At 37.1% G+C, this 23,804-nt stretch overlaps 3 protein-coding genes and 1 long non-coding RNA gene across 6 annotated transcripts in view; 2 read left to right on the top strand and 2 right to left on the bottom strand.

Annotated features, from left to right (window-relative positions):
• Positions 1-207: 207 nt before the first annotated feature.
• LOC113678527 (uncharacterized) lies at positions 208-6,558 on the bottom strand. Of its 2 annotated transcripts, none has more exons than XM_027195420.2 (4): positions 5,989-6,558; positions 2,410-2,460; positions 1,718-1,959; positions 208-1,228 (listed from the first exon to the last, which is right to left on the bottom strand). In XM_027195420.2, exons 2-4 carry the CDS (start codon positions 2,420-2,422, stop codon positions 884-886), a joined length of 600 nt encoding a protein of 199 aa, XP_027051221.2. In that variant the 5' UTR covers positions 2,423-2,460; positions 5,989-6,558; the 3' UTR covers positions 208-883. The 2 variants fall into 2 exon arrangements, with proteins under 2 accessions (XP_027051221.2, XP_027051222.2); XM_027195421.2 differs by lacking the exon at positions 5,989-6,558 and adding an exon at positions 3,767-3,833.
• Positions 4,055-5,246, top strand: LOC149044780 (uncharacterized). The gene is made up of 2 exons (XR_016186534.1): positions 4,055-4,175; positions 4,304-5,246. It is a non-coding gene; the product is annotated as an uncharacterized LOC149044780 (long non-coding RNA).
• A 1,576-nt stretch (positions 6,559-8,134) lies between the features above and the next one.
• Positions 8,135-23,804, top strand: part of LOC113678523 (protein MON2 homolog) — a 31,249-nt gene continuing 15,579 nt past the window's right edge. For both annotated transcript variants that reach the window (XM_089206184.1, XM_089206183.1), the window contains exons 1-14: positions 8,135-8,430; positions 8,659-8,731; positions 10,302-10,426; positions 11,744-11,875; positions 12,743-12,872; positions 13,351-13,448; positions 15,219-15,344; positions 15,983-16,159; positions 16,787-16,911; positions 17,725-18,024; positions 18,659-18,882; positions 22,510-22,597; positions 23,016-23,352; positions 23,605-23,709. In XM_089206184.1, coding sequence (XP_089062310.1) covers positions 8,323-8,430; positions 8,659-8,731; positions 10,302-10,426; positions 11,744-11,875; positions 12,743-12,872; positions 13,351-13,448; positions 15,219-15,344; positions 15,983-16,159; positions 16,787-16,911; positions 17,725-18,024; positions 18,659-18,882; positions 22,510-22,597; positions 23,016-23,352; positions 23,605-23,709 — 2,148 coding nt within the window. In that variant the 5' untranslated portion in view covers positions 8,135-8,322. The remainder of the gene's footprint in view (positions 8,431-8,658; positions 8,732-10,301; positions 10,427-11,743; positions 11,876-12,742; positions 12,873-13,350; positions 13,449-15,218; positions 15,345-15,982; positions 16,160-16,786; positions 16,912-17,724; positions 18,025-18,658; positions 18,883-22,509; positions 22,598-23,015; positions 23,353-23,604; positions 23,710-23,804) is intronic.
• On the bottom strand, positions 19,531-20,565 carry LOC149044779 (alpha-1A adrenergic receptor-like). Its single transcript, XM_089206185.1, has one exon. It carries the CDS (start codon positions 20,512-20,514, stop codon positions 19,672-19,674), a length of 843 nt encoding a protein of 280 aa, XP_089062311.1. The 5' UTR covers positions 20,515-20,565; the 3' UTR covers positions 19,531-19,671.

The following is a 23,804-nucleotide window of genomic DNA, read 5'->3' as shown; positions in this document are numbered from 1 at the left end:
GAAGCCTGGTCGCTTATTGTAGAGATTTTGTCATGTCCGATGTGGATCGCGTCGTTCCGACTATACACTACCAGTCTTCTTCTGACGATAAGGTCGACTGGATACGCGTCACACCATGAACCATTATGCTCAGTTGTGATAGGCGTGTTTCGGGATTAGCCCATTCTTACCCAAGACTGAAAATATAGAGATACAGACGGACTCTTGTCAAAGTTGGCGTGAAATTTATTTAAATTATTAAGAGGCTATCTAAAGCCTGTATCATTATGTACAAAATAAAAACTCACACCTATGACAATATTCACTCTTTGCCCCTTAGCAAAACAACACTGCGTTAATCCCATTCTTGGCAGTAATCTAGGGGTAATCACGCAACACTCGTCACATAATCCCGCCACGAACATCACGAAAATGACGTGACTATCTAAATATGACCTAATCCTTAGTATAAATTATAAGCAAAAATCCTGCAACGACAGCTAAAACTGTCAATACATTTTAAACTCTTATCAAATTGATACTGTACACTGGAACTCATATTTACAGCTGCCGTCAATGTCAATTGGAGAAATGAAGCAGCTTTCTAAAGGCAGCGTGATAATTCTTTTTTTTTGTTTTTTTTTTGTTCAACGATGATGCTTTCTTTGAATGTGACGGAGAATTATGTACAGTAAACTGAGAATAACACTTTAAACGAATGTTTGCCTAAGAGGTGTCTCGAATCTTCCTTGAACTAGGCACAATTAAATTCGGAAAAAAATGGAAAAGAACGAAGCGAAGTGAGGAGGAGGAAGAAATTCCAAGTCACAAGTAATCTTCTCCTTCCTGATTTTTTTTATCTTTTCTAGTACCACACAATAACAAGAGGACTATTTATGATTGTCTATGACTTGATGACCCCAAACTGACGGCACGCTGGGATGACGCAAGGTACGAGATATGGGTAGAGAGAGAGTGGATACGTCATTTGACCTGGAGCGACTAATGGGGCTTGAATGATTCGGAAACCCATCGAAGTGGTTGTGAGCGTATTCTGAGGTACTGTTCCTGCATTGGTTCGTACGCAAGGCACGCTGGGGGATTCACTGTTCCCATCTGCTGGTTCTTCAGCTTTTACTTTATCCTCTCCAATCGGTGCTTGCGTTTTTGAGGGAACTTCTCGCGAGGGAGAACTCTCTTTTCCGAGAGGCGGTTTGACAAATTTGTAAACAAGTCTCTGACCATTTACCTGACAAAGGAAGAAACGAAAATTGTCCTTTACCAAAAAGAGATCCCACTTAACAAAAAAATAAAGAAAATGTTGTTATCTTTTCGCTGAAAATGTGAACTCTAGCCAAAGGCAAAGGATTCAAAAGTCTTTCAGGCCACCAGAAGGAACTTTCCGGTCTGCACGTCATTGCCATTAATCAGCTTTATGATCATCTTAACAATAAATCCCCGTTCGCAAAGAACTATTCACCTTTTTGGGACACGAATGAAAAGTTTAATTGTTACAGGAAAACCTTTACGCACGTCAAAAGTAATTTGTCTGAAAATTGAAAGGGAAAAAGGTTTTAAAAGATGAAGGACATTAAAATGGGTTACAACTGCTCGAGAAAATTTGTGTTTGCTCCCTTAAAAAAAAGGAAAACAAACATGGTCTGAGAAACTGTATGAGAATGGAAGAGATTAGAACTGCAAGGAGTTGTTAGTTTCTATTTATAATAAAGAACATTACCTTCTTGATGATTCCTTTCTGGTAGTAGTATCTCAGCGCTCGACTTAGTTTATCGTAATTCATGCCAGGTCTGTGTTTCAAATTTCCCCATCTCCTTGCGACCTCTTCCTGGTTTTTTAGCTTAAACTCTCCTGCTTCACGATTGGTCCAGCATATCATGTGATCACTCTTTTCATCCAATAATAGATTGAGTAAAAATTCCCAAAGGTGAATGGCAGTTTTGGGAGGTTTTCGTAAGCTTTCTATAAACGAAAATGTCAATTATGAGGGTTTTTTTAGACCAAATATCTATTCAACAGAAACGTCGGTAGGAACTGAAAATTTCCGGTGTCAATTAAAAACCTACCTGAAGTCAACTGTCAATAGATCGACGCTAGGAACCGATTAACATATTATTTAATAGCATAATATTTCTTTTCTCCATATGTAGTAAAACGCCACCTTTGTTATTCGAAGCGCGAAGGAGGAAAAATTATACCACTTAATTTGAACATGTCGTAGACTGTTTTCGTTGGCCAAAACAATTGTCAAATTTTGCTGCAGTTATTACTTCTTTATCTTGCCTGATTTGAAATTTTCATATTTTCATTTATCGCTGAGTTATTCCTTATACGCTCTCGTCAGTTCTTATCGCACGAGATATCATCAAAACCGCTAGTTTATCTCTCCACGTATGAAACGCTCAAACTTACCAAATTGCGACATCGCTGAATGTCCTTCTTCTGCTAATGAATTTCCCTCTTCTATAACAAAAAGGAAAAAATGAATATTTACTGACGTTTTCAGCACATTTAAGAAATAAGTGATGCGGAATTCGGTGAAGTTTAAGTCTATGCCATTAAAACCGCAACTGCTTTCTTCTTAAGGATAAAAAACGGATCAAAGCATATTTCGCGTGATTCCAATTGTTTCCGCGAAAAATCCTGTTCTTGATTGGTCATTTACGGAAGGAAGCTACATGACGTTATTCATGGAAGAAAGCAATTTTCGCTGCCTTTGTCTTTCTTTGACAAATGTAAACGGCACAAAAACACGATGGAAAACTTTTATCTAAATGTTTGCGTTGGGAATAAACGGCTGCGAGAAAGAAAAATATTTTAACCACTAGGAACTGTTGGACGCCTCGCTTTTGAGTCAATTGAGTTTTAAACATGTAGTTGAAATAACATCAAAGAAGTGTACCCTTTATCTCGTCTTCTCAAATTGCGTGAGAAAGTTACCGTTTTTGACCAATATAAACATCCGCCCTTAGTTTTTGGTTTCGATCGAGGTTTTCCCAGTTTAAGAAGTATTTCTCTGAATTTCATATTTTTGTCCTTTGAAACGGCCACACGAAGGATTGTTATTTCCTCTCCTTAGAGGTCATCTTTGGCCCCCTGCTGTCCTTAGAACTTCCGCTCCGGAGTTGAAAAGACGTGTTTCTCTTGAACGTGTCGAAGCTTACCAACAAATGTAGAACCTCGAAGGTATCTCAAAGATATGTGCAAATTGAGAGAAGTTTCTTCGAATTTGAACAACAAACTGTACTTTTACGAACATTTGGAAGCTAACACAACAGAAATCGATTAAAGCTTTGGCAGTTAGTGGAACTGTTGTCGTCGATCTTATACGCTATACGAATGAATCGAGTTCTTATTCTCACGCTTTTTTAAAGCTTTGGACAAAACTTACGTTATGTACTTGTTTCGACAATTCACATGTTTCCTGGTTACAAAATTTGAATAACGAGAAGAGCACGTAACCCATGGAGCGACCGAGCTCGCCGCTAAAACGCGGTTGCAGTCTATCTTTCTTCGTAAGAGAACAATAAATTTTACTATTATTTTGCAAGGCGTCGAACTCATCTCAAACTTTCGCGATAATTTAATAGCAAATTCAGATTTCTGCCGAACAGAATAAGAAAATGCATTGTTAGCACAACGAGATGATTCACTTGCAACGCCGTTCGAAATTGTCACCAGATGCGAAATCGTAGAAATTTTCGCTGAGAAATCTAAACTCACATCGTGAGCCAAAAAACATCAAGAAACCAATGGTAATTAGACATACCTCTTAGAATCGTCGTTCTTTTAGCAGTTTCACAGTCGTAACTCAGCCAGTATCGAAACTTAGTAATGTCGTGTGGGCGATTTGAGTAGGTTTTTATACAAGCGTCAAGACTTCCTGTTTGTGTCAAGCTGTCATTGGACCGAAGCGTGGGCGGAAGTAGATGTTGTTATATAACAGGAAGTGGCTTGTCACGCAGCACAATTATTTCCTCCTTGTTATTTGAATAAAGGAATATTTATATATGAAATCAACTGGAGCGTGCTGTGAATACTGAACATTTTCGAGAAACGTCATCACTGATTGTGCTACAACAGTGCCAAATCGAAGACGTGCAAATCAGTCGCTTAGCGTTTCAACTCAGCTTCCTCGAAAATGAATGTTAATACCGTCAAAATTAACTCGAGGATTGGTACGGAAGCATTCTGTTTCCTTTATGAACTTAGAAACATACGCTGCATCTTCACGTGCTTTCCGGTAGTTATCCTTCACTCAACGAAATTTTTCTTTTCTTTTTCAACTTAATTATTAATATCACAGGAAAAAGGAAAAGAGGGCTCAAGGAAACAGAGAAGACTTGATAATAATACGACATCTGATATGTGATAAATAATGGTATTTTCCCGCAAAATGTTTCTCTTATAAATGTTCTTACCGTTCGCCGGGACACGCTCTTTTCGATCACAGGTTATTTCAGTCAGCGTTATTACCGCGCTGAATTTTTAAGAAGCCTTTTTTCATTGAACTTCGTTTGCAATTCACACTGAATGGAAAGAGGAGTTTGTTTTGGGGAAAGCCTCGCTCGATCATGACCCAAAGATAACCTGCTTCCTGACGAATACCATATGCATCCGAAACTGGCAGGATTTTAAACATAGGCCCGCTTAGTTGTGGTGATTTCACTCTTGCGACGTTTTTAAAGTATGGCAAGGCTATTGCAAGCCTTTGTCAATGTTGCAAGGAATCGTGCGCGTGACAGTGAATTTATTAATTAGTGTTTTACAGACGCCAGTGTAGGAATACATTGGGAATTTGTTTGAGGAGCAGATCTCTTTTTAAGATATTACTAAAAAGTTATATTATTTTTAAAATCCTATTATTTTTCCGGACGGCACGGAAGACGCCCACTGTATTGGAAAACTAGGAATGGACTGAGACACCCTTCAAGATGACACAGAGCATAACGTGTAGTTGTCTTCAAACTGACAAAATTATTTTCAACTTGACAGATTCCATTTTTTCTAGGTGACAAGCATATTCCGCTGAAATTTCTGCTCTGACATAAGTCTTATTCAATTTTTGCATTTGAGTCCTAAATCGTAGTTTAATATTTCAGTTCTAAGGTATACGATATTTTAATGAAGAATGAATTAATTCTTCCGGTTCCGAATAGAAAGGAAAAACATTTCTCTTTCGGCCCTAAAACAGCAAATTTTCTCATATTAGAAAGTGTGGATTAAAATAAATGTTTGCGTTGAGAAAAGGAAACCTTGATATGGGAAACCCCGCCGAATTCAGGGAAATACGTTCGAGCCAAGGTCGATTGCAGATATTCCAGTGACCAAAAGCGTCTCAGACTTCCCCTCTACCTGATGCGCGACTTGGCGAAACTTATTTTTCACTTTTATAAATCGTAAACTTTAATATTAAATTGCGACAAAAATACATTCTGCTGTATGTTAAATTATTTCGTTTACAATAATTGCGCCCATATTCTTCAAATTGTCTTTGGTTAAAACTATGATAACTTGATAGGAATAAAAAAAGCAGACAACTTTGAGTGTCCTGTTTGCATCGTGGTTTTGATCCGACGAACTCACCCGTAATGTGTGCTTATAACAGATTGTTTATACAGAGATAGACGAAGAACGCAGCAGTAAAAGGGTCAAGTGCGATTCAGGTCATCTCCATGATTCACAGAAATTATGTCACGAACCAACTCTGAATTATGAATACAACGTAAACCTCTGTCGAAATATAGTAATTTGATAAAGTTATAAATTTCTGATCATATTGCATACAGAGCTGATTTTTTGTAGCTTTCTTCTTTTGATAAATTTGTAACTCTGCTAACACTTTTTTTTTCAATTCTCACACGTTTATTTATAGTTACGTAAATGTTATTAAAAACCCTTCCTTGTATATCAGTAGTTACAGTCGAACCTCAGCTTAACAATTCCTAGGGGAAAAAATCATCATTTTCGTGTTATGTGAGCCCTACGTACCTGAATAGATCACACAGCCTCTTAGGAATCTTTAAATCTCCGCTGAAGCTACGTAGTAGAAAAATCGTTGATGGAAGATTATAACTAGCCAACTAAACAGGAAGTCGTCGGAAAACCTGTTTGATGTGACATAAATCATGAGTGACAAAGTGACCCAGAAACCCATTCAATAATTTAACGATAAGGGATCTGACGATGGAGTAGTTCGTTCGATTTATATCTGTCGCGGCCGCGCAAGATGAGAAGAGAAAGTCACTTCATTTTGGCTTTTCGTCTTTTCTTGAGCCCGGCCTTTCAAACTGCCTTCAACTTGATCAAGACTTCTTTATACTTCTTTAACGAGAAAGAAAAACTCAAAGAAGAGTTTTATAAGCTAAGAAGTAACAATTATGACAAAGGATGAAAATGTTTGAACAGTTGCAAACCGTGAACTTGAAAGTTCAAAGTAGGCTTGGTATTTCTAAATTCACACAAAGCTACGGAGCTCGCTCGTCCGATGCTTGAGTAACAGTGGCGAAATAGGAACGAAAATAAACTATACGATGGTAGGGTGAAAAGAAAAGATTGCGCAACTCGTAATCTTGTACCAAAATCTCTTCCGGTCGATACAGAAACGAGAATCATCTTGAAACGTGACAAATATTATTTAAAGGTTCTCGGTTTAGCAAAAGGAAACTGATCATGAGTAGGTTTTTCTATTTTCTCTCTCACGCTCCCAAACAGAATTTCTCTTCTTTTTTTCTTCTTCTATAGAAACTGAAGGACGAACGCTTCCCTTTAATCGCTTAAAGAAAAACAAAAGGAGAAGAAAAGAATACTAAGTTGCGAGTTATGTCTATCCTCTGAACTGCTGAGTAAACACAACACATGTCGGTTACCCCATGGGGAGACATAATTATTTCCTGAGTCCTAGTACATCATATAAACAATTCTGTAGGTTAACCGTCCCACTGAAAACAGTCTAAGCGAGCTGGGTTCTCTCATTAAACAATATTATTATTATTACTATTATTATTATTGTTATCAATGTTATTATTATTTTCTCTTCTGTCACAGTCTTTGCTGGTGTTCTTTATGTGCATCAGCCATGCGCAAACCACACACCAAGGGCATCAGCCTCTCTGGTCAATAATTCTGTTTAACCACAAAGCACGTTTCTGAGGATTCGCGCAGATCCTAGCATGCAAATCTTTTGAATCTCTGTCACAGTAGCTGCTTCTGATACCTTTCTTATGCTTTCCAACATCCCTTTCTTTACTGTACCAAGCGCACCAACAACCACAGGGATCTTATTATTATTATTATTATTATTATTATTATTATTATTATTATTATTATTATCATCATTGTCATTATTGTTATTATCATCGTTATCAAGGAAAATAAGAATTAGGAAAATCGTTGTCTATTTTCTTTAGTTGTAGCCTCCTGTTTCCTTAGGGATTCATGCTCTGAGATGTCATAGCCATTAATTCATTACAAATGTTATAAGATAACCGACCGTTATAATTCTGGCTTCTTCTGATCTGATTGCAATATTTTAACTTGTGTTCGCCGGGATTTTCTCAGACCTCCTACGTTCACAAAAAAACAGGCTCATCATAGAATATCACACGTGGTCGTATATTCTGTGAGGGATATCTTCAGGTTTGAGTTACAGATCTAAGAGATGGAACTAAGGCCAGTTTACATGGAGGTGGGGGACCCAAGGTAGGTGAGGTAACCCGCCTAGGTGGGGTAACCCGCAACGGAAACACAAGGAGTGTAAAATGTTCACATTTCGGAATATTTAGCGTTGTAAATCGACCATATTTGGTTTCCCAAACTATTCCGTATAACGTATTAAGTCAACAGTTCCTCGCCAAACCAAACACCGCGTAACACAACGCGTGACGCTTTCATGAATAAATACATATGTGTCTGTAAATTAATATTTTGTTTTTTTCGAGATGTGAGCTTGGGACTTCTCAGCTCAATATTCTTAATTGCAAGCGTAACAACAACCTCAAGAAATCTCACCCCAGCACCCCGGGGTTGTAAGATTGCATGTAAACGCGTTTTATTTTTCGACCACAGCTGGGCGGGTTACCTCACTTACCTGGGGTCCCCCACCTCCATGTAAACAGGCCCTAAACTTCCTGTGGTTGACTACCATAGAGATCTGGCACGAGCCACATCAGCTATCCAATATGGCGGCCTCCTCCCTTTGTTCCACCAAATTAATCTGTTGAAAACTTCGGACAAAAACAATCCTAAAATGGCCAGAAATGGTACAAATCCCAGCACAGATAAAAAATTAATTTATGTGAGGGCTCGCTGCTGATCATCTCGAAGATGTCGAAAACTCTGGACGAGCGATCACGGAAATTTATTGATGCAGTCCAATCTGACCTTAGGGCTTTGTCGAACGAGACTAGGCGAAAATTTCAACCGGTTAAAGAGGTGAGAAGCCAGTTTGATGTCTTAGAATAGCCTCGCTTGTGTCTTTGAGAGCTTTTTCTAGTGACCAGAGTAATAACGTGTTCAAGTTTAGCATTCTCGATTTAAAATCAACAAAATTTTATTTTAACTATATTTAATCTTAATGACTGTTGTTGATCGTTTAACCTTGAAATTTTGATATCCGCTTGCCTCCATCCCCCGGTTTGACAATTGTTATTCTTTTTATAGGCGGCAGAAGCTGGAATCTTACGCCTCAGAACTATTGGTGCTGCTAAGGTGAAGAATTTGAAAATCACGAAAGGTGAGGAAACATCGTATAGAGATATTCAACATGAACTTTGAAATCAGCTTTTGTCAGGCGTCAGTCGTAAAATGTTTTTATTTCTCCATTTCAATTTTATTTACAAATAGAATTGGCTATGAATTAATAGCAGTTTCCTTGTTGAAAGGAATAAAAACACTGATAACTTAGGAGAAATAGCTCTTTACAAATAAAAACGTCTAATATAAGCATTGATAACTTGCAACACACATATGTAGCTGCTTCAAAAAAAGACAGATTTTCTCAGGGTTTTTAAAAATCTTCACACCTGGAGTGATCAAAAGGGTATTTCTCCTTATAATATGAATTCATTTAAAGCAGAAGTGTAATGAGAATGAAGAATAATATCAATCAGGATATATTCTCTGACCAATGTAAGACTGAATCCTCTGGGCTGAAATTATATAAAATATATACAAAGTAGCATGTAAAGAATTTAGCATTTATATGAACATGTAGATTTTGGGAGTAAAGGGGTTAACTCTTTATGCCCCTTAACATCAGTATGCATATTCTCCATACTGTTCTCTATACATTTCCTAAAGTGCTGACAAGGAGAATTTGTGTAACAATCAAGAATGTCTGAAGTTGGTGATCATTTCCTTATTCTTGTTACATTAATGTGTGATTCAGGGGTAGAACTGTAAGGAGAAATAAGATGCTGATCAGGCTAAGTGGTTACAGGATCAAGAGATAAGAATGTGAAAGAAACAGGAGAATTGTTTCTACATCTGAATGAAAAAAAGCTCTGGTCCAGGTTGTTCAAAGCTGGGTTAAGATAATGCAGAGTTAGTGTAAAATTTGATTAAAGATCTGAAAGTTTGTAAAGAACATTCAGTTTAACTCTGTTTGTCTTCAATTTGATGATTGGTGATGGAATGTTCTTAAAACAAAAGAGAAAAATGTCCCTAAAACAGCTTTTAAACAGAGAAATATAGATGCCTACTAGGTAGATTAAAATTTAACCCTGGGTTAGCTAATCAGCATTCAAGCAACTGGGCCCAGGCCATTAAAATTCTGCTAGAAATGCAATGCTTCCAAAGGTATGATGCAGCTCTCTTAAACTTTTAACCCTCTAACTCCCAGAAGTGACTAACATAATTGTAACTTCTCTCTGTGGTATCCATACATTCATACATTATTCTGCAAACAGGTAATGGGAATACTCAAACTTATCTTGTAGAAGTTATCTTGATCTAACATCAAATTCTTATTATTAAATTACAAGGAAATGTGTTGTGCCTGGAGGGGAGAATTAACAATCCAATCTTGGGAGTTAAACGGTTAAATCCTAAGAGTAACTAGCATCTAATTTCTCCTTACAGTATAACTACTGAACCATTCTTTGGGATCATGAGAGGAAAGTAAATAATCGCCAACCTGAGGAGCTTTGATTGTTAAACAAATTCTCCTTGTCAGCACTTTAAGAAATGTATATAGAAGAGTATGGAGAATGTAGATACTGATCAGAGGGTGTACAAGGATGAAAACAGCATTAACCAAATAATGATCAACATATAATGACATGTATTTATTTCCTTTTTAACAGTGATTGCTGAAGAAACTGAGATAATCCAACCTTTCTTGCTTGGCTGTGATACCAAGAGCCTCCGAGTGGTACAAATTTCTCTGACAGCTCTTCAGCGGCTTATAACCAATGATGCTTTATCAGAGGTTTGCACACCATCCTGATTGTTATAAAGAATTTGATAATAATAACTACAATGCCGGGTAATTTTATTAAGCTCATCCAGTTGAGTGTAATCCTGAAAAGCATTGTTGTTGATAGTAATGACTGATGTTTAGACAAGCTGAGCAGAAGATAATATCAGAGTCAAGTAAAGAACTATTTGTCAGTCAAGTGCTTAAAGTCTGCTTCATGGAAACAGAACTATCAGTTTTTGCTGTGATGTTTTTGACTTAAAAAGTTTAGAAGCATAAATCATTTTCTACCCATCAATAAAGCAAGGTAATTCTGTGAAGTTTGTTTGCTGTACTTGTAGAGGTGGTAGTTGTCAACATCTGTTGAGAGCAATTTATTAAATTGTTGAGATTGTTCAATTCTTTGTAAAAGCAGTACTACTTCCTTTTTTGTGAAGAGTTATACCCTAAAATTACCCCGTTAATATCATCAGGCTCCATTTGTCTAACAGGGTCTCAATGGGGTGAACTTTTAGCAGTAAAACCTCCAAAAAACTTAGCTGTTAGTTGTAAAATTCTTATTCAAAGAGAGCAACCATCCTTGAATCAACAATTACACCACATGTAAATCTAAAACTATCCTTTTAATTCTCACACTTTTATGCTTTACTTCTTTTCTTGTTGTCACTATTTATCATAATTAGCATTGTTCTACTTGCTATCATTATAATTTAACTTTCAACGCTTTGTACAGTAATTAACTGAAGATGACAGAAGTTTCTGTCGAAACATGTATTACAGACTTAAAAGGTTTGTCACTTTCTTTAAATTCTTGACTTACCTGCTAATATCAAGACTCTTTGGAAACTACAATGTGTTATTTTGAAATTGTCAAATTACCTATTAACTTTTAAGTAGACATTATTTTAACTGTTAGCCATACAAACAACTACCCCATTGAGGCCCTCTTAAACTGGAAAGCATTTCCTTTAGCTAAATTTGTTTTACTATATAATAATAATTATAATAATGATAATAATAATAATAATAATAATTTATTTCTATAGCTCATTTCCTAATGCTCAAATGTGCTTTACAGTGTCAAATTATCAAAACCTATAATTAAATAAAAATTTAAAGTCTAAAAATATGCTTGCCAAAAAAGATAGGTCTTAAGCTTAGCTTTAAAAATAGAGACAGATGCACTGCATTTAATGTCAAATGGAACCAAGTTCCAGTGGTAAGGCACGCACACTGAGAAAGCCCTCAGGCCAGTCAATTTGTGCTTGTAATATAGGTGACTCCAGTTTAACACCTGCTAACACCTGTTAATTTATCTCTTTGTTGCAGTCGTCATCTGTTAACCTTGTTAGCGCACTGTGGCAGTTGATGGAAGGAGGATTAGAAGAATTACGAATTCTTCAGACTATCATTCTTCTTATTACAACTTCAAATATTGTTCATGGGGAAAACCTTGGGAAGGTCAGTAAATTTTGCTTAAACTGGTGTGTATTTAAAAACCTTTGACCCTTAAGAGTGATCAGCATATAATTTCTCTTAACCTTATCACTCTCTGAATCATACTTCAAGGTCAAGAGAATAAAGTAAATGATCTTCAGCTGTAGAAGCTCTTGATTGTTAGACAAATTCTCCTTGTCAGCACTTTAGGAAATGTATAGAGAACAGTATGGAGAATATGCATACCGAAGTCAGGTTGTAAAGGGTTAACACCAAAAGGAGCACTAAGGAGCAACAAAATCCACTGATCTACTTAATTAAGACTGAAAAAAATCTGCTGTGACCTGATGATTTACTCTACGAAGTCATGAAATTGATCAGTTTTAAAATCCCTGAACCTCATCTCTCAAAGGAATGTGGAGGTATTGTTGCTAGTTTAATATGTACAGTGTGTAGGATGATAAAATAACCACGACCCTTTCTTAACCCTTTACACCCTAATATCAGTATGCATATTCTCCATACTGTTCTCTATATATTTCCTAATGTGCTGGCAAGGAGAATTTGTTTAACAATCAAGAGGTTTTTCGGTTGATTATCATTTCCTTTATTCCCATGACCTTAATGTTTAATTTAGGGGTGGTATTGAAAGGAGAAATTAGATGCTAATCACTCTCAGGTATTAAAGGGTTAAACATCAAAAAAGTTAGCAATTATGATTAGCTATGACTTTTGCGTGCTACAACCTTCTGCAGTTACCTTAATGTATGATGTGTAAAGTGCACAAAACTCTTAAGTCTATTGCTTTAAAAGTTAGATGGGCACAGTATTAGAATTACCATTTTATAATTTGGTTAGAGTATAAATTCTCCTTACTTTTCCTCTTCTTAGGCCATGGTTTTGTGCTTCAAGTTGTACTTCATTAAAGATGCAACAATCTGTACAACAGCAGCAGCAACTGTGAGGCAGATGGTGTCAGTGATATTTGAAAGAGTTATTACTGAGGATAAACAAGGCCTGGGTACTAAGCTCTTTGACCTATGCACTTAATAACTTAATAACTCTGAACTTTTACTTACCTTTAATTTTTAAATAAAACTGCTGATCCTTTGACACCCTCTAGAATCCAGGGCTGTTCTTCTTAAGAAATGAATGGGTGTTAATAACTTGTAGCACTTGTGGTTGTGAAAAGTGCCACCCTGGAATTTTAGTCCATGAGTTTGTACATATATACATGTGAGATACATGTTGTAAGAAACTCTACCATACTATTAACCCTAAAAGCTAGCAGGCTGAACTCTGGATTGAGAGGTCTGGGTTCAAGACCTATTGTACTCTTGGGCACCTAGAAGTTATAAATGGGTACCAGCACTCAGTCAGGGAAGTGTGAAGCATCTTATCATAGAGAGTCAAGGGGATAAGAGCTTCAAAAATTATCTAAATTATTAAATTTTTTCAGTGTCAGCCTGTTGTGACAGTCAGTATTGTAAATTTTCCAGCTTCTCAGGATGTAGAAGAAACAGCAGGATCAGTGCGACACAAGAACTGTCCAGTCAGTCTGCACCCATGTGGAAGGGATGCTTATCTTCTATTTCAGGTATATACATACCTCTTAATAACCAAGTTTGAGGTCTGTACTGTAACTTGTGGACTTAGTTTTTGCTCAGATTTATGGCCCTAGCCTGAAGCCTACAGGCCACAAATCAGAGCAGAAAAAATGAGGTTTTGTAACTTATATTATTGTTTTTTTAGAGGGCATGGTAACGAATCTTGCAATCTGATTGGTTCTTTACCCGGTCAGTATTTTCCTATCTCTGCCCACGGGCCACGGTAACGCTTTCGTGAGTCGCCGAGTACATCCCAACTTTCGTTGTCATTTTTCATAAATATACCTCGTTTTCCAGCTGGGCAGTATTTTTAAGCAAACACGTCGGTCACTACCTCAAGCCGATAAATAACTTATGAATCCTCTTTTTTATCTCTATCAAATCACTTTGGTTGACAGAAAAATATTGGTTTCAGAATGAATTTGTATAAACAATATTGTCATTACGTTGGTTGACAAGCGGCCTAATAACCGTCTGCAATTAATTTTAATCGTTCACAAAAAGTACCCAGAAAGTTAAAACGTGAGGTATTTGGTTACAGTTAAACTGAACGATGGAACTTTCATTCATTTAAAATCTGAATTTTCTCGAGCAATTTGTTCATAGTAAAAAAAAAGCGAGCGAAGTTTTAATTTAAGTTCTACAACAAATATACGCTCCCGGTGAGTCTTTCCAATTCCGTTCAATTTGGACATTTGTACCTTAAATTGCACAACAGAAATTGAAGGAATTTTTTGAGAAAAGGCCGCATTAAATTCCCTTGTGTCTCGTTGGAGTGTGCCGTTCGAATTTAGTTTTTGTGAAGGAAAGACCAGAGTTAAACACGCCATTACAGCAAACAAACGAGCAAACTCTCACAACTTCAAAATAAAAAAATTGAATTTACTCACAATTACTTTCCTCGCCGTTTACTTAATAAACAGAGGTAAATCTTCGTACATGAATGAATGGTCGATGAGAGTGAATAATACTTTCCGTTAGATCGTTAACTGATTTTGAAGAAAATATTGTCGTGACAGTCCTTGCCAAACTAGTTCTGTTGGTTTTCAAATGTTCCTACGCTTTTTTTTTTTCTTGCGCGCTCTCTAATTGACAGGTGTCAGATTGTGACAGATACTTGTAAAAATAATGTTTCAAAGTTTGTTTGGAAGCCTTTTAAATCACCTTTATCGTTACGGAAATGAAAATGTTTCGCTGAGGCATCTCTCTTAAATTTGCATCACCTCTATTTTAACTACCATTTACTCACTCAAAAATTGTTCAGTTTATGGAAGATCTTGCCGTATTTACGGCTATAAATTATTCGGGTTCTTTCGGAAAGAATTTCGTCAAGTTTAAAAACAATAAATATGTTATTTACCGGCTAAGGGTCGGTCCGTATGGTGAAAAACTGTGACCTCGGTCTTGAAAATTCTGCCCTCGGCCTACGGCCTCGGGCAGTATTTTCAAGACCTCAGTCACAGTTTTTCACCATACGGACCTCCCAGCCGGCAAATAACATATATGTATGGAATGATGAAAAGAAGTTAATTATGTATTTGAGTTCAAATAGAGAGTGAATAATAATTATTTAATTCAAACAAACTTTTGAATTTAGCAGGCCGCACAGTGAAATACATCCTGCTAAATTGACCAATCATGGTGTATTTACAAACTGAGTATGGAACACACAAACTCAGAAGGTTTTGATATCAAAAGCCTCCTTGGAAAGTTTATATTGTCTGTGATAGTTAACAACTTCCCTGTGAATTTTATTTTAGGACTTATGCCAACTGACAAATGGTGAACAACCTTACTGGTTGAATGGTATCACTGAGATGACAAGAACATTTGGATTAGAGCTGCTTGAAAGTGTGCTCAGAGGTTACCCGAATATATTTCTCAAGGTAAATTAAATTCTGTGCTATCCAGGGCCCAGTTGTACAAAGGGTAGGTAATGCTATCCAAGGGATAAATCACTATCCAGGGGATTAGTGACTATCAAACATACTGCACTATCCAATGGATAGAGATTTATCCAGTGGATAGTGTCATCTGACCTCCAAACAACCAGGGTCAGATGTTAAAAACAATAAGGCATAAAGATCACAAGTTAATATGTTTCATGAGAGATCTGAAACCCACAATTATGATGCAAGGATTGACAACAACATAAGCTTCCCAAAGTGCTGCAAAAATCACTTTCCAGAAAGTTTTCCAAGTAGAAATTAATCATTATTTTTTAAGTTTTCTGTAGCAGTTGACATCTTGTTTATGATAGATTGGACATAAGTAACATAGAGTAATCTGTATTTGTTTTCAGTTTTTAATCATTGTTGTAATTTGACCCAAAGATCCCTCTTGGGGAGTCCCAGTGAAGATGTTGTATTGTATTTTATTGCATTCATGAGTGCCTGATTACCATAATCACTTCAAACTGAGGAATTGTAGCAAGACATGATGTAATTATCAATCAGGCTGAGAAAGCAAAACTCTTTATTCATCAGTCTTAAAATAATTAATTGGCTCTGTTTTTTTCCTTCAGCATCCAGAGTTCAGCTTCCTTCTGAAGGAAAGGGTATGCCCTCTGATTATCAAGTTGTTCTCTCCAAGCATCAAACATCGCATAAGCTCCACTCCATTAGAGAAGCCTCTTTATCCAGTGGCCGTTAGACTTCTGAGAATTGTCTCTGTCCTGATCGAGAAATTTTACACTCTTCTGGTGAGCTGTTTAATTTTTATATTTAATTTCATAGATTTCATTTTAATCTTAAAAGAACAGTAATGGAATGATTCCCTGAACATGACTTACATGTACCCTCTTACAATTAGCATGTAGAAATACAGATCTGATGTTTTTGCACTAACTGATGTATCAAGTTGTCTTTTGGAGGGCTGCAACATTCAACAGGGAACTTAATTTACTTTCCCCCTTTACACCTTAACATCAGTATCTACATTCTCCATACTCTCCTCTAAATGTTTCTTTTGGTACTGATAAGGAGAATTTGTTTAATAATCAAAGCCTCTTAGGTTGGCAATCATTTCTTTTTCTCTAATGATCTTAATGTATGATTCAACATTATTTCTGTTAGGAGAAATTAAATGATGATCACTCTTAGTGTTTAAAGGGTTGAATATTATTTTTTAATTTAGATGTTAACTTGCATTAAAAAGTGCTTGAGAGGTGGTAAATGACAGGGCTGATGGTTGATAGCAGCTTGAAACTTAAAGTGTTTGAAATACATGTACAGTACCTTGACATAAGGATTTACTGCACTTGCTATTGAAAAGTTCAATGTATGAACCAAGATTAACTTTTTCTTGGATATTTTTGGTTATATCACAGGTAACAGAATGTGAGATATTTCTTTCTCTCTTGGTGAAGTTCTTGGAGCCAGACAAACCTCAGTGGCAAAGAGCACTGGCTCTTGAGGTTCTTCATACCCTTACCATCCAGCCAGCCTTGCTGAGGTAAGTTATTGTTGAATCCTCTCGCTTTAACCCTTAAACTCCCAGAAGTGATTAACATGAAACTTCTCCCTATAATATCCATACATTCTTCAGCAAACAGGTAATGAGAATATTCAAACTTATCAGGTAGAAGCTGCTATCTTGATCTAGCACCAAGTTCTCATAACTAATTTACAATGAAATGTGTAGCAGCTAGAGGGGAGAATTAATAATCAGATCAGATTCAAATTATTACCCACTTTACAGCTCTTATGTCATGCTGCAAATACAGTTAAATGTTGCACTAAATTTTGAGGGCAACTTTACATTTTGTTCTGAGTCTATTTGAACTGCAAGCAGAATTCTTAGTTAGGAATTTGGGTCTTAGAAGTATGCAACAGGGCTAAAAATAATTAATTTTTTGGAGAGTTGGCAGTTATGCTGGCTGGCCGAACAAATTTTAGCTCGGTCTCATATCTTTTCTGACCTGTCAAATATTTAAACTTTTGATTTTTAAGTAATGGTCCGTTAGAACTATTGCCTTGTATGCCCAAAAACTCCTTTCTTAAGGGTATAGAAGTTTGATCGACCCAAGGTATCACGCGTGTACGCTATTTGCATTGATACAAGCAATGGCCTCTGCGCTCTATTTGGGACGAAAAATTTTTGACTCAACATTCGATTTATTTTCTGATGAATTCGTTTCCTTAATTTTTGTATTAGACAAAACACGCTACGAACACGTAGTTTTCTTTGAAACACAAAAATTTTGCAAACCTATGTCTCGTGTTCACCGTTTCGTAAGTTTCACAATAAATACTTTCTCACCTGTAGGTCATTTTGTCTCTTCTACGACATGCAAGAGCATTCTACAAGAATCTTCCATGATATGGTGAATGCTCTGACGAGTTTTACCCAGGGAATATTCACCAACCTGTCATTGCACAGCTCGTCACAGAACACAGCTCACCTGCCGAGTGCGAACACGATCCAAACACCCTCCAGTGCCCCTCCCCCATCAGTTGTGGCGTTGAGTGCAATGGGCGGGGTCACCCCGCAACCTGGATTCTCCTATAGGGGTGCATGGATACCCCTGTCTGTTTTGCCCGTTTTAGGACAAGCGAAACCTGTTTAGTAAGTGTTCATGAGAATCTCCCCGATTGCTTCTCTAAACTTTTCACTTATGCATTGTTTGGCGGAGGTTTGAATTATTTTAAACATTTCCACGATCAAATCTGCAGATTTATGCCTGTTTTTTTTCTCCAGAAGGTAGCCAACCCTCTAGGAACTCCTGCAGCTACAGGAGGGACCCCAAAGGGGAACCCCTTCCAAAGATGGTGGGAAACCTCTGTAGAACGCCTTCCCGTGGGGGAGGAAACCCTTTGAGGAACTTCTTCCCGTGGGGGAGGGAACCCTTAGAGGAACCTCTTCCCGAAGGGGAGAGACTAAGTTGCTTGACGCAGCCAAACAACAGCTGCAAAAGACACTAATTAACCGGTCAAATAACCAAGGTTTTAAGGTTTTGTGGAAGTTACTTCGTGTTCAGCCGCGCGCTTTGCTAAAGAAAATCGGGAAGGGGCGTCTTTGATTTTTCGGTGATAATCGTGTTCAAATACCAGACGATATTTTTCTGTAATTTGTGGAGATGAATGGACTAGCTATCGTTCGCAGATCATTGAGACATTGAAACGACGAGTTTCAGGGCCGCACAAGAGACTAGTTAGTCTTTAGCCAATTACAAAAAGGTACCATGTTTTTCTTTTCGTAGCCTTGAACAGTTAGAAAAAGAAAATTCATCGATCTCCGACGGCTACACACTCTCCATTGCGTTTGCTTGTTTGCTGGAGATCGTCAAAAGTCTTGATGTGCTTGTACAAGAAAACAATGGTGTGTCAAGTGCTGCCGAAGGGATGGGGTGGATTGAGCCTGATGCATCAGGAGCAGCCATTGAAACCGGAGTGGGAACTGACACCATCAATGAGAATGATAAAGGTAAGGAAAAGCTTTTGTTTGTGAATGACCAAGACAGAATTTTTCCTTACAATATCGATATAATATTAAGCAGACAAGTGATGAGAGAAAATTAGGGGATTATTTCTTGATCCAGCTCCAAATTCTCCGAACTTATGTCAAAAGAATTGTATAGCAGACAGAAAGGGGAATTACGAATGAGATCTTTGAAGTGAGAGGGTCAAAGTGGAGCGATTTCTCTCTGAAATTAATCCAAGATTGCTTCGTTTTCTTGAAATCTCTATTCTTTTATTTCCTTAACTTTCTGAAATGGTCGTAAAATTAGTTAAAAGAGCATAAATATGCTTTGGAATTTGCAGTAGAGATTAGAGGTAAATTAAGTTGCGATAGGTCTGTTATTTCATTACAGCTATGTGTCTCAAATTTTCCATATTTTTAATGTAGAAAAGAGAAAGTTCGTTTCAAATCTCTCGATTAATTCATTCAGCTAAAAAGACTTTTAAAGACAAGTACAGTTGCTTACAATAGACTCTTTCCATCACCAGGAAAAACCTGTGTCTCGCTTATATACTGAATTTTACAATTTGATTCTCTGCTTTCGTTATACTTCTTTGAGGTCATTAAACTATCAGAAGTGATTAACATGTAACTTCTCCTTATAACATCCACGCATTATCTAGCAAATTGGTCATGAAAATACTCAAACTTATCAAGTAAATGTTATCTTGATCTAACACCAAATTCTCGTAAGTAATTTACAGGGAAATGAATGGTAGCCAGAAGGGAGAATTAACAATCAGATCTTGGGAGTTAAAGGGTTGAACGGATTATTTTTTTAAACTCCTTCTTAATGTCTCGCTTGAAAAGAGCATACGCTAAGGGATTCACTGCAGAGTTAAGTATTAAAATAGGCAGCTTGTAACTGAAATCATCGCAACTGGAATCCTTTGAAATTACCATCACAAGGCTACATTTCAAGTAAATGCCATAACAAATGAGAAACACTCCAATTGCAATAGCCATCATCTTGACTGCAGACTTTCCTTGAGTTTTAGCCACAAGTCGATGGTTAAAACGGAGCTGTTTTGCAAGCCTGCGGACGGCATGGCCTTGTTTGAAAACAACACACAACATTGATGTTAAATAAAATACTAAAAATACACACAAAACTACTTCAAAAATCATATACAACCATCCAGTGACGTGGAGAGCAAGAGTTGTTTCTAATCTGTATCGAAGTAGTGACACAAGTCCAATAAAAAGAGCGGGAATTGTCCAGGATAAGAGTATTATTTGTATGACTCGGCTGCGCCTCATGATAGATAGGTATTTTAACGGCCTCACAACAGCTAGGTAGCGTTCGATGACCAAACCGCACAGATTTGTCCCAGACGAGTATTGGAAGAACACCCTGGTAAACATTATAGGTAAAAAGTGGTCGATTGGCTCACACCAACTCGCCAACTCGCAGAAGAGATGTGAAGGAACTGTAGTCAATCCCAGGAAAAAATCTGCCACTGCTAAGGAAATAACGAACGCGTTGGTTTTGGTGCGAAGATGTCGATTCCAGCATACGAGGAGGATCACAAATCCATTACCGATAACTGTGAAGATGGTGAAAATCCAAGATATAATCCAAGCCCATGTTTCCATTTTCTGTGAAACGCTCTCACTGTTGCTATTGCTAATGATCTAAAACAGAGATTGCATTATTATGTTTGCAAGAGGTTGTTTTAAACCATCTGCTCTCCCTAGAGTTATTTACAATTTTGTCTTTGCATTGAAAATAATATTACCACTTTTTCAAATTATTTTGTTTGCAGGCGGTTGTTTAAACCGTCTGCTCTCCCTAAAGTAATGTACAATTTTCTTTTTGCATTGAAAATGCAAAAAGCAATTTTTCATCATGCAACTCGGTAAAAGTCCTTCTTTCGCCTAGGTAATATAAACTGATAGCATCAAAAATTAATTGGTTGTTTGAGGATGTCTAGCACTTTAAATACTGTTTTTCATAGCTGTTATCGCATCGGAACTTTCTTTCGTGTCATCATAGTGGTGAACAAAATGAAACAATTATGACGAAGAAATTAATCCTTTCCGTCAAAAACCGTAAGCCCATACAGCTAATTTAATAGCTCTTATGACTTGACTTTTATTTCTACGCTCATAATCGCACGCAACTCAAATAATGGAATCAAGAAAAAAAAAAAAAGACCCTCACTAACCATATCCTTGTCCAAAATGACGGTTGAAAAGTAAACGAAGCGTTATTAAACAACACGCGAAATACATAATAACGTCCGTGTTGTTAGTAACTTTTAAACAGTTTCGTTCTGCCAGTTTCAGTTTCAGCAAATAACATGTTTAATCTGAATATAGAAAAACTTATGGAGATATTCGTATTAGGGGGGCGTTTTCTTTTAAAATCAACAGTTTCAGACTGTCGAATTTTTCTTTAATTAGTCATCATTGTGTTGGTCACTTCCTTTCAACGAGTTTTTCAGTAACTCTTGCAATTAACGTAGTAGGTATAACATATGGAGCATGAATAAATCTAAATTCCGTAGATATGCACTGAAACAAGGTGCAGTAACTTTGTTGACAAGAAAATAACCAAAAGGAAAAGCGAAATTTAATTTAATTAACATATGGCATGATCAGCATACGGCATTAGCATATAATTTTTTTTTTTTTAATTTTGGGAATTGCACACAGCTAGATAGTAGTTTTATGTGCTAATAAATTAATATTTGGTTTTTTTCTCCTTTTTTATGTGCTCTTTTTCTTTGACAAAGTTATTGGAATTAGGTATAAGTAATAATCTTGGACTCCATTTAAAGCACGGCTGTTGAGAGCAGCTTTGAAATAAAATTAATCATTTGCTGCGTTAGTGTTTTAGGGAGTTCATTCCAAAAACGACACCCGGCTCTTTATTTTATTATTATTTATTTAATATGAAAGATTCTTGTATTCCAATCATTTAAAGAAAGTAGCAGTATTTAATAATTATGAACTCATTCTGTCTAATTTGTATACACCTTGGAATGCTATGTTAGAGCGTGCATTAGATGATATCGATTAGTCACCGCGCTTGTTTTTACCATTTAGGGCAGTAATCAATGAGATGATTACTTTGCTGGTTTTTAAAGTAATTTTCAAAAGTCGAAACGGTGAGGCGGGAGTTCTTTGGTTTTGACTTACTTCCATTTGTGATTGGTCTAGAAAACTGGCGCCATGCTCTAAAGCAATCAAACGCTAAATGAAAACCAGTCATGACTTGACTGCGATTCTCCTTGTTCTTACTTTCAGTCCTGATTGGCTAATGATGTCGCAAACCTTCGTAATGATTGGCTGTTGTGATTACTTTGGGTTTGGTTTTACGACAGTCAACTGTTAACTATTCTATGATAGTAATCGAATCTTGACCGATATGTATGCCGGGAAGAATACTATTTAAACTTGAGTACACATGTAGCTTGCATATGAAAATAGCTAAGAATCGTTTTTAAAAAGCTGTCATTTGTTAAGGACAAATTTGCCCAGAGAAAAAAAAAGAACGAAAGAAAACCTGAACTGTTAAAATGACAAATAATAATTCAAAAACGTTACCTTTCCTGAATTTTAATGTTTTATTTATTCATTTTTCAGGATCAAAGGCTCCAGATTTATTTCAGGAGATGGTGTCGGCCTCGTGGTGTGGTATTTTGGCGTCACTTTCTTTACTATTGGAAGCAAGGTACTGAATCGCGCAATATTTTGATTGGAAAACGCATAAACCGATCGTAGCGGTAAGAAAACCTCTCTGGAGGGATCCCTTAGCCTAAATCAACTTCCCGCATAAGAATTTAGAGCGCATAATTTAATTGTTTTAGTATAGATCCACTAGTTCAAACGTTAAGAACAAGACGGGCTCGTGATTTTATTCACTATGGTCCATAACTGCACATAATTAGGCTACTCACTTCACTCATCATCTATCACGGAATAATTCGGGAGTAGCGTTACCAATCACATGACGGCATTTGTAATAGAACACTGGTCGATTTTTACTAATACTGAAAAGCCACAGGAAATATTTAATGTATTCGTTAATTGGATCACGTCCAGGAAGTAAAAGGTTTTTGTCAGTGCTGATGCGATAAAATGTCTTGCAGCAATGATGAAACAGTCACGGAATCCATTCTAAAATCCTACCAGCTTTACGCCAACGTCTGTGGTATATTGAATCTTACAACTCCAAGAGATGCTTTTATCACATCACTTTGCAAGGCAGCACTGCCCCCACACTACACCCTGACAGTAGTCAATCCCCACTCTGGTACCGCACAGGTTTCTTATGTCAAGATGCCAATTAGTGGGTCTCAGGCTCTCTTGGATCCTCAAGGAGGAGATCACCGGGCTCTGGGTAAATCACCGACCAACTCAGGGGAGACTGGTTTTGGTGCTGTGGTCACAGGGACCCCACTTGGCTCTAGTCATGGTCCAGTGTCGGTGAGTAAAAACGTTGGGTTAATGACGTCATTCTAGTCATTTAGGGCAATAATGTATTTGAACTACAGCCTAAACTTCTTAAGTCTGACATTTGCAATCATTTACAAAGAGGGGTGTCAATAACTTTTTTCATAACCAACTGCCGATGGTGGAATAGGCGAATGTAACTTAAGGTGAAACCGAAACACGAGAGCCTGTAGGCTGAACAGACGGCGGTGATTACCTTGAAACTAATGGTGTATTTATTTCCAGTTGACAGCGAAGAACATCCAATGTATGCGATCGTTACTGAGCCTTGCTCACTGTCACGGTGGAATTCTGGGTACAGCGTGGCACATGGTTCTTACCACGCTTCAGGTGAGACAAGAATCATTGATGAATTTCGGACTCAAAAACTGAGAAATTAAGGATCAAGAGACTAAGGAATGAGACAAAAAGGAATGAGAGATAAC

Source organism: Pocillopora damicornis, chromosome 5 (assembly GCF_964200805.1).
Source record: "Pocillopora damicornis chromosome 5, jaPocDami1.2, whole genome shotgun sequence".
Classification (NCBI taxonomy): domain Eukaryota; kingdom Metazoa; phylum Cnidaria; class Anthozoa; order Scleractinia; family Pocilloporidae; genus Pocillopora; species Pocillopora damicornis.
This window is presented reverse-complemented; position numbering and strand designations above follow the sequence as displayed.

What these genes read in the sequence shown, in the direction of transcription:
- LOC113678527 (XM_027195420.2), bottom strand. An exon ending in AGAAAGGAATCATCAAGAAG is followed by an intron (nt 1,229 to 1,717) that starts GTAATGTTCTTT and finishes TTCCTTTGTCAG; the next exon opens with GTAAATGGTCAGAGACTTGT.
- LOC149044779 (XM_089206185.1), bottom strand. Translation starts at nt 20,514, where the DNA reads ATGGAAACATGGGCTTGGATTATATCTTGGATTTTCACCATCTTCACA.